We start from the raw sequence: 16741 nt of genomic DNA, 5'->3' as shown, positions 1-16741 counted from the left end.
TTTTTTGGTGGTAGGGGGGGGGGGGGGGGAGTCCCCAGTACGTGGGACATGATGTCGGCTACAGGGTGCCAACTCTCACATTCTCTCTCTCTCAAAAGTCTGTCCTTAACTGGGCGAAGTTGACTACGCGAAGCAAACTTGGCGAAGCTAGCTGGCCGCGCGGAGCTTTAGCACTAAGTTTTGGGTAAAACGATTTCTTCACGAAGTCGACTTCGGGCTTCACTAAGGACCGACTTTCAAGAATAACAGCAAAGCATAACAGCAGCAAGGGGAGGGTAGATGAAGGACGCTGAGAGTGGATGGGGGGGGGGGGGGGGGGGGGGGCGACTCTGTCCGACGACCCATGGCCCACTAGTGCCAAAAGAAAAATGTCCATGTTAATTAATGTAAAAGGAAAATGGACATTAGAGTTTGCTTATCTTATCTCTTATCTTACCTGCAGGGGTGGGGTATTCGGTAAGTTCACAGGTGACGGAGGCAAGTTCGTTGTCACCACAGTCGTGCGCGGGTGGAAACCAAAGTGAGTGAGCACAGTCGACTAGGCTGGCCTCGTTGCCTAGACACCGCACGTCGTCCAGGGCAAAGGTCACGTTGGCCACCACTGTCTCGTATTCCTCCTTCATGCCCGGCTCCGATAGGCTCGTGCTGCACCAACACACTCAATCAGTCAGGTCCAGGGCTGGGGTGGCGAAGCGAAAGTGGCTGCCACCCAAATGGGTGGTACGCACGCAGCCTCGGGGTCGGTTTGGTTGAAATTGAGATGTGTTGTGATTTCAACTTATCAGACCCCGCGGCTTGTTCGCACCCAGTTTCGCTACGTGCACGTCAGCCCTGCTTCACCCCTCGTATATTTCACCCCTCGTATGCTTCATCCCCCGTGTGCTTCACCACTCGTATGCTTCACCCATCGTATGCTTCATCCCTCGTATGCTTCACCCCTCGTATGCTTCATCCCGCGTATGCTTCATCCCATGCTTCACCCATCGTATGCTTCATCCCTCGTATGCTTCACCCCTTGTATGCTTCACCCCTCGTATGCTTCATCCCTCGTAAGCTTCATCCCGCGTATGCTTCATCCCTCGTATGCTTCACCCCTCGTATGCTTCACCCATCGTATGCTTCATCCCATGCTTCACCCATCGTATGCTTCATCCCTTGTATGCTTCACCCCTCGTATGCTTCATCCCTCGTATGCTTCATCCCTCGTATGCTTCATCCCTCGTATGCTTCATCCCTCGTATGCTTCATCCCTCGTATGCTTCACCCCTCGTATGCTTCACCCCTCGTATGCTTCATCTCTCGTATGCTTCATCCCTCGTATGCTTCATCCCTCGTATGCTTCACCCCTCGTATGCTTCATCTCTCGTATGCTTCATCCCTCGTATGCTTCACCTTTCGTATGCTTCACCCCTCGTATGCTTCATCCCTCGCAAGCTTCACCCCTCGTAAGCTCCCCCCCCCCCCCCCTCGTATGCTTCATCCCTCGTATGCTTCACCCCTCGTATGCTTCACCCATCGTATGCTTCATCCCTTGTATGCTTCATCCCTCGTATGCTTCTCACCCCTCGTATGCTTCACCTTTCGTATGCTTCATCACTCGTATACTTCATCCCTCCTATGCTTCATCCCTTGAATGCTTCATTCCTCGTATGCTTCACCCCTCGTATGCTTCACCCCTCGTATGCTTCATTACTTGTATGCTTCATTCCTCGTAATGCTTCACCCCTCGTATGCTTCACCCCTCGGATGCTCCACCCCTCGCATGCTTCACCCCTCGTATGCCCCCCCCCCTTCCCACCCATATATCAACTCATTTGAGAGTACGTCCAAAAAACAGCTCCCTATATCAATTATGTCCACAAAACTGCTCCCCATATCAACCAGTCTAAAATTAATGTGTATGAGCTGTAACCATGTCAACTCACTTATAACACAGCTCGTTGCAGACGATTTTGGCGGCGTTGGTGTTCCATCCGTCATCACAGACAAAGCCAAAGGGACCGGCGGTGGTCTGTCGCGCCTGTACATAGCCGACACCGGCCGTTGTCCCAAACAGTTGTACCAGGGGGTTGGGGTTCACTCCTGCAACAAACGGTACGGCTAGATTATAATCTCTAAGAAACGAAGGGGGGTAAGCGTTCTACAAATAGAACACGTCATGACTGTGCAGCAAGAGTAAGTGAGAGTTATACGGAAGCAATCTCCTGTCTTGTGAGAGAATAACAAGTCGCGTAAGGCGAAATTACTACATTTAGTCAAGCTGTGGAACTCACAAAATGAAACTGAACGCACTGCATTTTTTCACAATGACCGTAGTCCGCCGCTTGTGCAAAACGGAGTGAAACTGACTCGAGCCTGTTCAGCGCGGTAGTGGTTTCGCTGTGCTGCATAGCACGCTTTTCTGTACCTTTCTTCGTTTTGACTTTCTGAGCGTGTTTTTAATCCAAACATATCATATCTATATGTTTTTGGAATCAGGAACCGACAAGGAATAAGATGAAATTGTTTTTAAATTGATTTAGGACATTTAATTTTGATCATAATTTTTATATTTTTGATTTTCAGAGCTTTTTTTTAAATTTAAATATAACATATTTATATGATTTTGGAATCAGGAAATGATGTAGAATAAGATGAACGTAAATTTGGATCGTTTTATATAAAAGAAAAAATTATTACTATTTTCAGATTTTTAATGACCCAAGTCATTAATTAATTTTTAAGCCACCAAGCTGAAATGCAATACCGAAGTCCGGCCTTCGTCGAAGATTGCGTTACAAAAATTTCAATCAATTTGATTGAAAAATGAGGGTGTGACAGTGCCGCCTCAACTTTTACAAAAAGACGGATATGACGTCATCAAAAGTATTTATCGAAAAAAAGAAAAAAACGTCCGGGGATATCATTCCCAGGAACTCTCATGTAAAATTTCATAAAGATCGGTTCAGTAGTTTGGTCTGAATCGCTCTACACACACACACACACACACACACACACACACACACACACACACACACACACACACACACACACACACACACACACACACACACACACACATATATATTATATATATACACCACGACCCTCGTCTCGATTCCCTCTCTATGTTAAAACATTTAGTCAAAACTTGACTAAATGTAGAAAGCGAGCGTTGGAATGAACAAATCAATTACATCCTCAATGTGAAAACAGTTCTAGACTGTTTCATCCTTTAGATGCCTCGCTGGTTCTGAGAAATATATACAGGTTGTCTAATAGGCCTAATTATTGAGAAATAGTCTTTCGCTTGTAGTAATTGTAAAATGTACAGTAAAGATCGAGATGTTTTTGGTATGCAATCAAGGAAGACTATGTTTCTCTACTCACACAATAAAATAATACAACCGTGTCTCGTCTTCACCGTCTGATAGAGCCAAAGGGAGATCATTTACAAATCAAACATAATTTTCAAATACAGAAATTGCTAACCTTTACATTGATATATATTATGCCGTGACTTTTGTATGTTATGAACATAAGCCTATAAAATGTATTTGAAATCAAAGGCAAAATGCTCAATAATTTTTAGACAGATTGTAACTTCACGGCCACGTTAGAGGGCCCCAAAGGGGGGGTATCATCACGATCACGGGAAGGGAAATTTTAGCTTTCACGATCACAGTTACCTTGATTTTTGTTTTCACGATCACGAACACCAGTGGCAAATCACGGTCACGGTAAAAGTTGCAGGTACAGAAAGCACGTGTCAAAGTAAACACAACCACACAGTAATTCGCTCCTCTGGATCGATTGTTTATTCAACACAAAGTGAGAACTGTTGCACTTTTTTGTTATTATTTTTTGAGTTCTCTTTCATACACACATAGAAATTCATAACATGGTTTGCAATCAGTAACAAAGCGAGCTTTAGAAAGCACAGAAACTTAGTTCGTAGTCTTTCTTCGTGGGAAAACCCCCTGTCTACGTCATCACTTTTGCGCTTCCAGAAGGTCACGACCTCCTCATTTGCATTACGTCCGATTCTTCGTTGCGCGAACTTGCGGTATTTTCATCATTTTGACGAATCGTGATTCGTAGGTACATGTATGTTTCTGGTATTTGTTGCATGTATTGGGTCAATTGCTGTTAACGTAAGCTTGAATAAATGTTTTGACTGTATTCTCACACCATTTTGTTGTTGTGTCGATTCGCTAAAATAGGTGTACTTTGCTCTTCAAAAAGGGTGCTGTTTTGGTCTGCTTTTGCGCTCAGAATTAAAAATGGCGGACGAGTTGTTGTTTCGATTGAGATTTTCAACATAAGTTTTGCATTATTTCTAGGTTTCAGGTGACTACCCTGGGCATGGTAAAGATGTAAAATCACTTTAATGGTGTATCCTTATGAATGCGCACGAACACTATCCAATGTTTTAGCCATTGGTTTGGATGAGCACGACAAACATTTCGTCTGCTGCTAAAGGTGCTACCGCCTCAGAACCGCAGGCGCGAAGAAAAGTTCGCAGGGATTTCCCGATTGCATAACCGGAAACGAAAGGGATCGCTACGAACTAAGTTTCGTTGGTCAATCTAAAGCTCGCTAATGTTGTTTTCATTGTTCTCTCTCTCTCTCTCTCTCTCTCTCTCTCTCTCTCTCTCTCTCTCTCGCTCTCTCTCTCTCTCTCTCTCTTTCGCCGTCTTTTTCTCTCTCTCTCTCTCTCTCTCTCTCTCTCTCTCTCTCTCTCTCTCTCTCTCTCTCTCTCTCTCTCTCTCTCTCTCTCTCTCTCTCCACTCATACACATTCAACTCCCACACCCTCACTCACACACATGAATATATACTTACACAATTTCACATTTCCAGAGCTAAATCTTGTAAACCCATTTTCTCAAAAACTATTGGGTGGATTGAAATTAAAGTACATGTATGTGTGATGGGTTCTTTATTTTCAACTTTGCCATACAATTTGAGGTACACCATCGCCTGGCTTCATGGGCTTGAAAAACAAACAGGAATGCTACACGCCAAAATGGTTTTACCTGAAAGAAGCGCGCAGTGCCAGTGGCGAAGCCACAAGCCTGAGCCTGCGAAGCAGGCGAGCCAACTAGGGGGGTCCGGGGGCATGCCCCCCCGGATTTTTTTTCAAAAAACGGTTAAAATCTGTGCAATCTGGTGCATTCTGGGCATCATTTTCAGGGCTGTAATAGTGTTGTGATCTTGTTAAAAATCCCATTTTAGCCTCCCCCCACCACCATTCAACACACCTCCAAACTGGTGAAAACAACACTTCCCCAATAAACATGCCAGAACTGGGCCACTGCTGGCGTTTTGATGGCAATGCCAGTTGCCAGAACTACTGCCATCAAAGGCCCACCTATGGCCCAATGCTGGCATATTACCCGTATGCACATTGGCAAATTGATGGGCCATCACTGGCAAGCCAGCACTTTGCCAGCAAAAACCCATCATTTATTTGCTGGCTTTTTGATGGCTTGCCATCATTTTTCCAGCAATTTGCCAGCAATTTGCCAGCAAAAACCCATCATTTATTTGATGGCTTTTTGATGGCTTGCCATCATTTTGCCATCATTTTGCCAGAATTTTGCCAGCAAAAACCCATCATTTATTTGATGGCTTTTTGATGGCTTGCCATCATTTTGCCATCATTTTGCCAGAATTTTGCCAGCAAAAACCCATCATTTATTTGATGGCTTATTGATGGCTTGCCATCAAAAACCCAGCATTTTGCCAGCATTTCGCCAGCATTTTGCCAGCATTTTGCAGGTTTTTAGTTCCATATAAAAAAAAACTTTTTTCCATATATTTTCCGTTAATGGCCCTTTACCTGCTGAAATTACCGGGCCACAACTGGCCCGGCAAAATGCCATATTTCTGTCTTTACCATTGCCAGCAAAATGCCAATAAGTTGCAGGAAATATACCAATACCACTGATTCGGATAGAATGACGGCTCTATTCATGTACTCGATCTGCACAGTCTTGTTAGCCCATAGATGGTCTATAAATATGCTTTGTTTTGTCATTTTTTACTGTGAATGTAATAACAATAACAAAACACAGCACATCAATGGACTTTTCAACCCATGCTGGCGGCAAGACGTGCGCAAATAAAGCAAAGGGCAATGCTGTCAAGCTGTACATTAGCAATATGCATATGCGTAATTATCAAATTCATCAGTAAAATGCAATTGAAATGCTAATCACATTTGTCGTGTAACTTATCTGGCAAGTAAAGGCAGTGGTTTTGACAGAATATCGTCATCAACGCAGTTATAGCGGGCACAACAACAATACAGTAATATATATTAAAAACAAAACAAATGTAAAGCTTCCAAACAGCAACGACTCATTACCGAAACATTACAGAAACGTACGCTTTGTTTTCAGTTGCTCACTGTTTTATTTTATTTGTACAGCGTTCTAAATTTCACACTCGAGACATGATGACCAAAGGCAGGAATGTTTCTTGTTCACTTCCCAGTAAACCTCCGTAGGATTGTCTTGATTCTGTCATTTCTCTGTTCGCATCCGCAACGTTGAGATAACGCTTCTTTTCTTTGTCCTGACGTCGTAGCCTACGGTAAGCCATTGAAACTCTCAAGTCCTCCTGCCGTTCACCTCTTGAAACATGAAAGCAAACGAGTTTTGTTGGTTTTAATTCATTATTCCATATCACACACACACACACACACACACACACACACACACACACACACACACACACACACACACACACACACACACACACACACACACACACACACAACCAAACAACCAAACAAACGCAAGCATACACGCAGGCATGCAAGCAAACAGCACACGCACGCACGCACGCGCGCGCGCTCACACACACACACGCGCACACACACACGCGCACACACACACACACACACACACACACACACACACACACACACACATACACACACAGAGGCATTCTCACAGAGAGGACGACTTCTTGTAATCTATCATATTTTCTGAACTGACTAAAATGCCAAGCAGAAGTAAGGGGTCAACAGGAATATGTATTTTGATCTAACCTGCGAAGCTTACGTTGTCTCGGACAGCTCTCTTGCGTTTCTCTCAGGAACTGAGACCCAGGCGAGCTGCATCTTATCCAGTTGGGCAGTCAGACACTTGCACAAATCTTTGTCCTGGAGTGAATAGACACATACTCAATGTCAACATTCACAAGATGCAATTTGTTTGGTTACAAGTAAGCTTATGGTAATGCCTATGGTGCTTTTCTTTTGACAGAGACAAAACAAACTCAGAAAGGAAAAAGGCACACACACACACACACACACACACACACACACACACACACACACACAACCGCGCGCGCGGGCGCACACACACACACACACACACACACAACCGCGCGCGCGGGCGCACACACACACACACACACACACACACACACACACACACACACACACACACACACACACACACACACACGCGCGCGCGTGCGCGCGCAGATTCTTTCTTACAGAGAGGACGACTTCTTAAAGTCTATTATATTTTGCGAACTGACTCAAACGTCCAGCAGAAGAAAGTTGAAAAAAAGACCGACAACGGAGGAAAAGAACAAGAAGATACTAGATCTAACGCCGTTGCGACGACCTGCTCACACAACTGTTTGTGAAACTCACCACGCTTGCTTCTAGCCGGAGGAGATCGGACGCGTACTGAAATCGAAGAAGGTGCTTTGGAAATTCCTTGAAGTTGAATGCAAAACAAATAACCGGACATCTGCAGAACCACCGCGGGCCGGATTTAGTTGACAATGCGTCATCATCACGAGTGACGTCAAGATATTTCGACATTTGTTTGTACATTACGTCACTCCAAGTGAGAAAGTCATACCGCTGTGCTGTCGCAGATCTTCTTGCCAGCAATTATCCAGCATTGGCCCACTGCTGGCGTGCCAGCAAAAACCCACCTATAATTGCCAGCAAATCGCCACCTATGGCCCAATGCTGGCAAACAAGCACTGGGCCACCAATGGCGTGCCAACAGTGGGCCAATTAAGGCATTTTACTGGCCGACAATATTACTGGAATGCCAGAGATGGGCCAGTGATGGCAAGCCATAACTGGGCCTTTGTTGGCAAACCATAATTGGCCCAGTGTTGGTTTTTTTATGGCCAGCTTTACCAAACTTGCCAGCAAAAAGCCAGCAGTGGCCCAGTTCTGGCATGTTTATTGGGTCTGTGCGTTGCACGATATTCACACGGATCGTTTTTGCGGAAATGTTTCAACTTCACCGGAATAAATTTGACTTTACCGGATTTTGAAAACGGCTTTATCGGATTTCCGGCAATTACCGTAAAAGTAGCATGCCTGACAAAATCCCCAACGAACATGACTTTGATCGTCTTTGACATGAGGATCAAATTGACCCAAACTAGCACGTCTCCCCGCCATTGTTTCTGAATTTAACCCATTGTTGATATTAAAGTTTACAGGCGCTAAAATAAATCCAAGCTTAATGCAAAGAAGCGACAGTTAGAATCTATGCCAAGCGTGTCCACGTTGCTGGGATGAAAAACACATTTCTAGTTTCGGTTTTGGCTACACGCAGACTCGATCTCGAGCCAGTCGAGGTCACACTGAGCGAGTGACAGCCGGACGTGGCAATGTCGACAATGTCAATGATCTCACTCAAACTCAAAGATCTTGAACAAATTTCAAGATCTTTGCCTACATTCAGAACAGTCATAGAGCAACATAGATCAACATATCTTGATATTTCGTCTTCGGAAAGACCGACCCGTAGCCTGACCTTTCTACCAAGGAAGGCATTCTCGCCGCCTGCTTTGGTCTGGCTGGAATCCACAAAATATAACAGAAGTTCGATGACAGTACTGCTGCACGCCATTTTTGATCTTCGAATTCGAATTTGACTGAATGCACTCAAAACTTTTGCACGAAGCCCTTCCATTGGATGAAGTTTGGCAGACTTTAGCAATTTGCCTTCTGATTGGATCTCTTTTTTTGTGTGATTGGTTCTCTTAAAGGGAAGCAATCGCTGTCAAAATCATATTTCTGAATGTGTTGTTGCTTCCCTTCAATCGGGATTGGCTCCTTGACGAATAGAGGATCATAGAGTGATACAGCTGTGAAAAATGTACGTTGAAAATAAAATGCTTTGCAATAATGCCCATCACGATCACGAAAACAAATGACGATCACGATCACGAGACTTGATTTTTTTGTCATCACGGATCACGGGCAAAGTCCCATCACGATCACAGAAATGGAAATTTCGGCAATCACGGTCACAGAAAGGTCAAAAAACGCCAATCACGATCACGATTTTAAACCCTTTGGGGCCCTCACGTTATAACGACGCGGGTCTGTATCCCATGTTGCAGCTGAAGAGACAATTCTGAACATCCACTCTCTGTTAATTAAACACGTCATTAATCTCACGCGCGTCATCAAACACACTACCTCAGGTCTGTTCATGTTTAATTAACTCATTGCCTCCCAGGTACGGATATATCCGCACCCACTCATATGGCTCTATCTGACCAGGTATTGATATATCCGTACACACAGTCACTTCAGTCGCTTACTGTAACGTCGATCTAACGCCTGCATTCCAACGTGGTGATACACAGTTTCTACACAGTTATTCCATTCTGAGTGAGCTGCTGCGGCACAGCTGGTCTCGGCTAAAAAAAACTTGGTCAACATAGGTGGGGTAGAAAGTGTTAACGTGTGATAAGACCGTCCTTGTATTTGAACACATCAAAAGATCAAAAACTATTAAAAGACCAACAAATAATACTGTACTCGATCACGTGTTAATACCCCCATTTCACACATCCGTTCTAGGTCCCGTTCCCGTAGCGACCAAGGAACGGCACGGGAATGGGAGGGATCGGGAGGGGACCTTAATGGAACGCCAATGGACGTTAACGGAACTCCTTTGAACGGTAGGAACGGCTGGGACGGGTGAGTTCGGGCTGCATGTTCAACATTTTACCCATTCCCCGCCCGCAATGGAACCTTAACACGTCGGCAACGGAACTCATGGATCGTTAATGGAACTTAACGCAATGGTAACGCAACGCTAGCGCTCTCACACACTGAGTTGTCATACCTGCATTCCACACATCCGTTCTAGTTTCCGTTCACACGGCTGCCACTATGGTCAGACGCTGCTCAAAGATTCCAAAAACGGCCGTTTGCGCAGCGTCTCATTGTTGTGGCAGCCGTCCTCAGGACGGCTTGAAACGCCAGCTAGAACGGATGTGTGGAATGGGGGTATTACGAAGACGATACAACACACGTGAGTACAGTATTGTTTGGTCATTTTGTTTCTCGCTCTCTCGCGCAATCATCAATGTTCTGCTTTCGACATATCAAAAGATCAAAAACTGCTTCTTGAGTATATTTTTTGGTTGAATCAATTTTGCATATTGACAAATTAAGGTGACCATGGGGATGGGGGGGGGGGGGGAGAGAGATCGGGGCAGGGTGGTGCCTGCTTTGCCTTATCCGTTCTACACTTGTTTGGCAAAGAAGGGATGGGGGTGGGGGAGGGGGGGGGAGGAGATCGGGGCAGGGTGGTGCCTGCTTTGCCTTATCCGTTCCACAGTTGTTTGGCAAAGAAGGGATGGGGGTGGGTGGTGGTGTGGGGGGGGTGGATGGGGGATGGGGGGGATGTTACATTGGGACAGGGTGGTGCCTGCTTTGCCTTACCCCCTCTACAGTTGTTGGGCTGTACGACGCCAGGGCGGGCGGTGGTGGTGGTGGTAGCTGGGGTGGGGGCCCCGGCAGGCCTACAGATGACCGCGGCGTCCTCCGAGTGTTGACAATTGACCGCGGTGCCAGTGGAGAAGTAGCAGTCACCCAGACTGTTCTCGTTGCCCGCACAGAACACGTCGTCCATGTGGATTGGACCCACACCCTGCCCGTATGCAGCATTCCTTAGTGCTACACCGCCTCTGCAACACAAAGCTCTTAGTCACGCTGCAGCTCGTACTTCAATCAACAAGGAAAACACGACTCAACACGAGAATAAAACTTGAAAACAAAAATTCACCCATGCTGATCGTGCAACAGTTGATCTGCTCGCCAGAAAAGACAAGAGAGAAAATAATTACGTCATAACAACTAAAAACAAGAAAGAAAAGAACTCTGGCTACAAATTCCATTCAAAAGAGCAAGATCAAAGAGTGTATATGATAAAGAATTTAGCACAGAAATGTTCAAACCGGGCGCATATTTGTGTGTGTGTGTGTGTGTGTGCGTGTGTGTGTGTGTGAGTGTGTGTGTGTGTGTGTGTGTGTGTGTGTGTGTGTGTGTGTGTGTGTGTGAGTGCGAGTGTGTGTGTGTGTGTGTGTGTGTGTGTGTGTGTTTGTGAGTGTGTGGTGTGTGTATGCGCCGGTGCGTGCGTGTGTGCGTGTGTGTGAGTGTGTGTGTGTGTGTCCGTGTCTGTGTCTGTGTGTATGTGTCTGTGTGTGTGTGTGTGTTTGAGTGTGTGTTTGTGCGTGTGTGTGTGTGTGTTTGTGTGTGCGTGTGTCTGTGTGTGTGTACGTGTGTCTGTGTCTGTGTGTGTGTGTCTGTCTGTCTGTCTGTCTGTCTGTCTGTCTGTCTGTCTCTGTGTGTGCGTTTGTCATCCTGTGTCTGCCTGTGCAACCAACTCACGTCAATCCCAGAGTTCTGCAGACAACAGAGGCTTCTTCGTCACTCCAGTCATCGTCACATACGGTACCCCAGACATCATTGATCCGCACCTCCACCCGCCCTGCTGTTGCGTTGCCGGTGTTGTTCGCCAGACGTACTTCCTGAATCACCACCCTTTGGCCTGGGACAAACAGAACACACACTTTTTTTCAACGACCCTCTACATCATGTGAAAACCGTTGTGAGACAAACATATGTTCGATCATGTAATCCATTACTGGTTACAGCGCTTCCCATAGCTCGCATCCCTGCGTCCTATACGCACTAGAAGCCGAAAACACGTACTAGAAAAATGTTTTGGGGGTCCCGGGACGCACTAGATTTTAAAAGAGCGGGTCCTTGGACGCACTATTTGTCCTTTATCGTGCGTACCGTAGATACACACACACACACACACACACACACACACACACACACACACACACACACACACACACACACACACACACACACACACACACACACACACACACACAATCACGTGGAAATCACTGGGACTTTTCGGCTTTTGGACCCTTCGGACCCTCTCAAATTCTGCAGTGGGGGTCCATGGACCCTCTAGAAATTGAAAGTGGGGGTCCCGGGACGCACTAGGAGGGGCGTCCGTGGGGAGCCCTGGGTTAGTTATAGCTTTTTCGTAGAATATCCAGGGACCCTCAAGGAGCCATGTGGGAGCATTCGCCAAAATATACAGCATAGCTGCGTCCTGGGCATAGTAGTTTTGCTGAATTAATTTCGCAGACTTATTCAGATTTATCCTACATTCGTGAGAGAGACACCCGTGAGATAATAAACGTTCAAATCACACGTGTGTGTATCATGTAAATGAGGTCATGTCAAGCAAGTCTGGCAGGGACCTGTTTTTTCACTGCTTATGCATCGAGTCACCGAGACAAACGTCATTATAGAAACAAAAATTGAGCTCACTAATTACCCTCGATGAATCTTTAGAACTAACACGTCACGCCACACTTTCAGAGTGACGTTTCTTTGCTTTGACGTAATAGATTGCACGAGGCTTTAGAAGAGATCGAGGTTCCAAAACAAGCGTCTTCAATTTAGCTGCCTCGACTGCAAGACATTTTCAGTAAAATACACGTAAGTACAGTATGTAGGATAAACAGAATACTACATGGCTTGCTGTGTCGTACCAGATTTACACTCGTTGCTTTTTCAAATAGTGAACAGCTCGCTTTCGCTCGCAGTTCAATATTAAAAAAAAAACCTCGTGTAAATCTGGTACGACATGTAGTATTCTCTATACATTGGTTTTACCAATCATGTACACCACTACAGGGTGGGTTGTCAAGGCTGTTACGTGGGATAGGAGCACGAAGAAGGAATCTTAGACAGCAATTCCCAACGTCATCTTTGCACTTACAGTGTTGGAATTTTATTTAATTTAATTTCATTTACTTTAGTATCCCGATGCTGGGAAATTCGGGTCGCTTCCTCCCAGTGGAAAGCTAGCAGCAACACCAGTAGCGCTAACCAGGTGTGTGCGTGCTTAGATGTAATCGGCCACCTGCACTTATGGCAGCATGACCGAGGTCTTTTGCGTGCCACCGTGGTGACACGTGGGTGGGACATGGATACTGTCTCTGAGTCTGCAAATAAAGTTGACCCGTGTCTGTCCCGGCCGGGATTCGAACCCGTGGCCCTAGGATCATAAGGCCGGTGCTCTAGCTGCCTGCTGAAATCCCGGTCCCCAAGTACTTTTCCGAATTTAGAAAATGTAAAGAGAATCATTTGCCTTTAAACAAAGATTCAGGCCAACGATCGCGCGTCGTATAATTCTATTGAATTTCCTGAATTCGTTTCGCTCAGGTAAGCTGATAGTAGGCGTGGAGTTTCCTGTGACTCAATAGTTTTCACCAACACCCCCCTCCCACCCACCCCCCCTCCCCGACTGCTTTCTTTCCGAAGGCATTAAAATAATAACTTCACCGTACATGATTCATGTACGTATACCTACAATGACTAGTTAGCTCTTACCCCTCCCCCTCCCACTCCCTCTTTCATGACCAAAATAGGCAACCATAAAAAAGGCGGCGTTCTACCGGGTGCCTGGTATGATTCAACCAGCCCGTGTCAAGCATACAAAGCTATATAAAATCACTCAAGTGAAGAGCACTGAACCATATATCACACGCATAACTTGTTTGTCCAACTGACAGTTTCCATTGTTGCCTGTGCTCTGCCTTTGTCGGGTTAGCTCGCACACTGCCGGATATTTAAAACACAACGGCGTCAAGTTGAGTGAACATAAGGAAACTTCTATGCTTTAACAATACGATATGGGGACTGAAAATGCCTGAAAATGTTGAATAGACACACCTTTTTGCATGCAAAAGACTGTTGGTGTTAGTAATGCCCTATGGTGAAACAGGAAGATATCAACATGGCCTAGACTATTTTTATGACCTAAAGTAGGTCTAAATCATACAATATATAGAGCTTAAACAATGACCACGAGGTGATTACTGGAAAATAAACCACTCGTGGGTATTTGCAGCCGCTTAGTAATTCACGAGTGTGCGGAGCAAGTGTGTCGAGCTGAATAAACGTAGAAGGACTTTTATGATTTCTAAGAATGGCCTGGGTCGTTTTCTAAAAATGTCGTGCTGTCGCAGACAATGTGCCGGATATTGAAGACACAACGGTGTCGACCTGAATAAACGTACAGGGACTGTCATGCATTATGATAATGGCTTTCACTCTTTGTGAAGTAAAGCCTTCTTTGTAAAACATCATTTGCACAAATTGGAGGTAGATTCTTTATATTTGGCCTAGTCATCTATCATGTTCATATAAGAAAACGGACGGAAAACGTATGCAAATTGTAGCTGCCTATAGATCTATGGGAAGATAACAAAGATTCATCGTTATTTTGGTCTTTTTCTTGCCTGTGTATTAAGTTTCATTCCTCTTCTTTTTATTCCTCTTCTTCCCCTCCTTCCTTCCTTTTACTGTCTTTCTTTATAATGATTATGCAACGTTAATTATGTTATTAATAGATTTGGTTTATTGAGACGAATTGTTCAGCCGTTACCGCCTTCACGTTGTACTGTCATAACTCATAACTCATAACTCATAACTCATAACATTTTATTGATCCAACAAAGGAAATTAAATTGGTCATCAGCACATATAGGTCATTAATTAATAATTATAAAAGAAGAAGAGAAGAAAATTTATAAAACCCATGATAACAAAAAAATATCTAAAGTAATATATGTACAACTACAATACCCTTTTTACTGTCATGCAGGAACACCACTATAAGCTTCTAGATTGTTGCTGTTACCTGTGTATTTTGTATACATGTCATGATTGTAACTTTTGTTAAATAAACTTATGTTTAAACCAACTGAATATTTGGCTTGACATACACATACATACACATTGAACGTTTCAACCTAAAGCTCTTATTCAACAAACAATAATTAGAGAATAAGAGGGAGAGAAAAACAGAAGTTGAAAGTAGAAATGGAAACACGAAATCAAGTGACACAGTATAAATGACTAAAATGCAGGGCGTCCCGGGACCCCCACTTTTGATTTTTAGAGGGTCCATTGACCCCAACTGCAGAATTTTAGAGAGTCCCAATGGGTCCAAAAGCCAAAAAGTCCCTGTGTACTAATAAAACATTGTGGTCACGCATAGTGTACTGTTAAGTGTCTTTTTCATTGAAATATTCTAGGTTGACATGACAATCCAACAACACCTTGACGAATTAGAACACACCCACACAAACACACCCACACACACTTTCCAATTGACTTCCTGTCCTTTTTATTTTCATGTTTTCTTTCTTTCTCGGTAAACATTATGTCAGAATAAGATTTCAAAATGTTCAAATATGAATGATGCTTGCACGAGACGAGTATACAGTTTAAAAACCGTTATGTACCTCAGGTTCGCAATAGCTGACGATTGCAGTCTGAAAATGGTATCTACGGTACGCACGATAAAGGAAATCGAGTGCGTCCCGGGACCCGCTTTTTAAAGTTTAGTGCGTCCCGGGACCCCCTCGATACATTTCTAGTACGTGTTTTCGGCTTCTAGTTCGTATATAACGCAGGGACGCGGGCTATGGGGAGCCCTGTGACTAAATGACTAAAGGGGCGTAATGCGTAGTACAGAGCAAAACTATCAAAAAGAAATAAGTCTTGGTGAAGGGGATCGAATAATAAGACTAACAAGAAACAAGGTCGTTGGGGAAAAGAAAGGCAGAATCATTATGATTCAATATAGCTATTCTGATGGACACGTGGGGGAATTCGGAGGCTGTGATTGGATGGTCTCTTCCGATCATCAAAGCATAATGCTACGGAAGTCGGCCATTTTTGCCAATATCCAAAAGCATATTGGCAATAACAAAGACGCATGGTTCCGGTTTACCCATCTGTACCACACGATGTTTCAATCCGGACAACAGCTAGCATACACTGACAACTTGAAATTCTTCTCGGGAATGTTTTTCAGCTTTACAAATGTCGATAGCATACCCTTCGACTCGTCGGCATTATACTTGTCTCGTCTAAATATCGGGCCCTATTGCTACGCTGAAGTTTTATGACTGGGCGGATAAGCCGTAACATTGTCACAGTGGTAACAGACTAAAGAGATCACTGACTTGAAGTGCTGAAATTTATACGCCTCTCAAACTGAAGTACGCACTCTGTTTATTCCGCAGTAGTTAGTCTCATATAGATATCTGTTTTGCATTTCACATTGTTCTCAGTATAACGGCACTTCAGGTTGAGGCACGTTTCCCGAGTTAATTACACTAGTCTATTGTTTGAGATACACTGAAACAAACGATATGTTTCATACCACCCAAAGAGATTTTTATGTTCAGGGCTTATAGTACTCGCTTTCTGTACCATTTAAATATTTTCTTTCGGAACTTTGCGAGTTTGTTTGAAAAACAAAGTTAACTAGGTTTACAAGAATAACAAAAGATTTTTTTGTTTTATATCACCGCAAGAAAATTAAATGTTCAAGAAGTGTAGAAATAGTTTTCTGCGCCATTAA

At 44.4% G+C, this 16741-nt stretch overlaps 1 protein-coding gene and 1 long non-coding RNA gene across 2 annotated transcripts in view; both read right to left on the bottom strand.

Moving 5' to 3' along the window:
• Positions 1-16741, bottom strand: part of LOC138948724 (uncharacterized) — a 36476-nt gene that overhangs the window by 14971 nt on the left and 4764 nt on the right. Inside the window, exons 2-5 of the mRNA XM_070320331.1 lie at positions 11662-11821; positions 10714-10958; positions 1926-2082; positions 437-645 (exon numbers count right to left, since the gene is read on the bottom strand). Of these exons, the coding sequence (XP_070176432.1) occupies positions 437-645; positions 1926-2082; positions 10714-10958; positions 11662-11821 (771 nt within the window). The remainder of the gene's footprint in view (positions 1-436; positions 646-1925; positions 2083-10713; positions 10959-11661; positions 11822-16741) is intronic.
• LOC138948725 (uncharacterized) lies at positions 5802-8207 on the bottom strand. Its single transcript, XR_011450068.1, has 2 exons — positions 7039-8207; positions 5802-6618 (listed from the first exon to the last, which is right to left on the bottom strand). It is a non-coding gene; the product is annotated as an uncharacterized lncRNA (long non-coding RNA).

Source organism: Littorina saxatilis, linkage group LG15 (genome assembly GCF_037325665.1).
Source record: "Littorina saxatilis isolate snail1 linkage group LG15, US_GU_Lsax_2.0, whole genome shotgun sequence".
Lineage (NCBI taxonomy): Eukaryota > Metazoa > Mollusca > Gastropoda > Littorinimorpha > Littorinidae > Littorina > Littorina saxatilis.
Note: the sequence above shows the minus strand (reverse complement) of the source record. Positions and strands in the feature narration are given on the sequence as shown.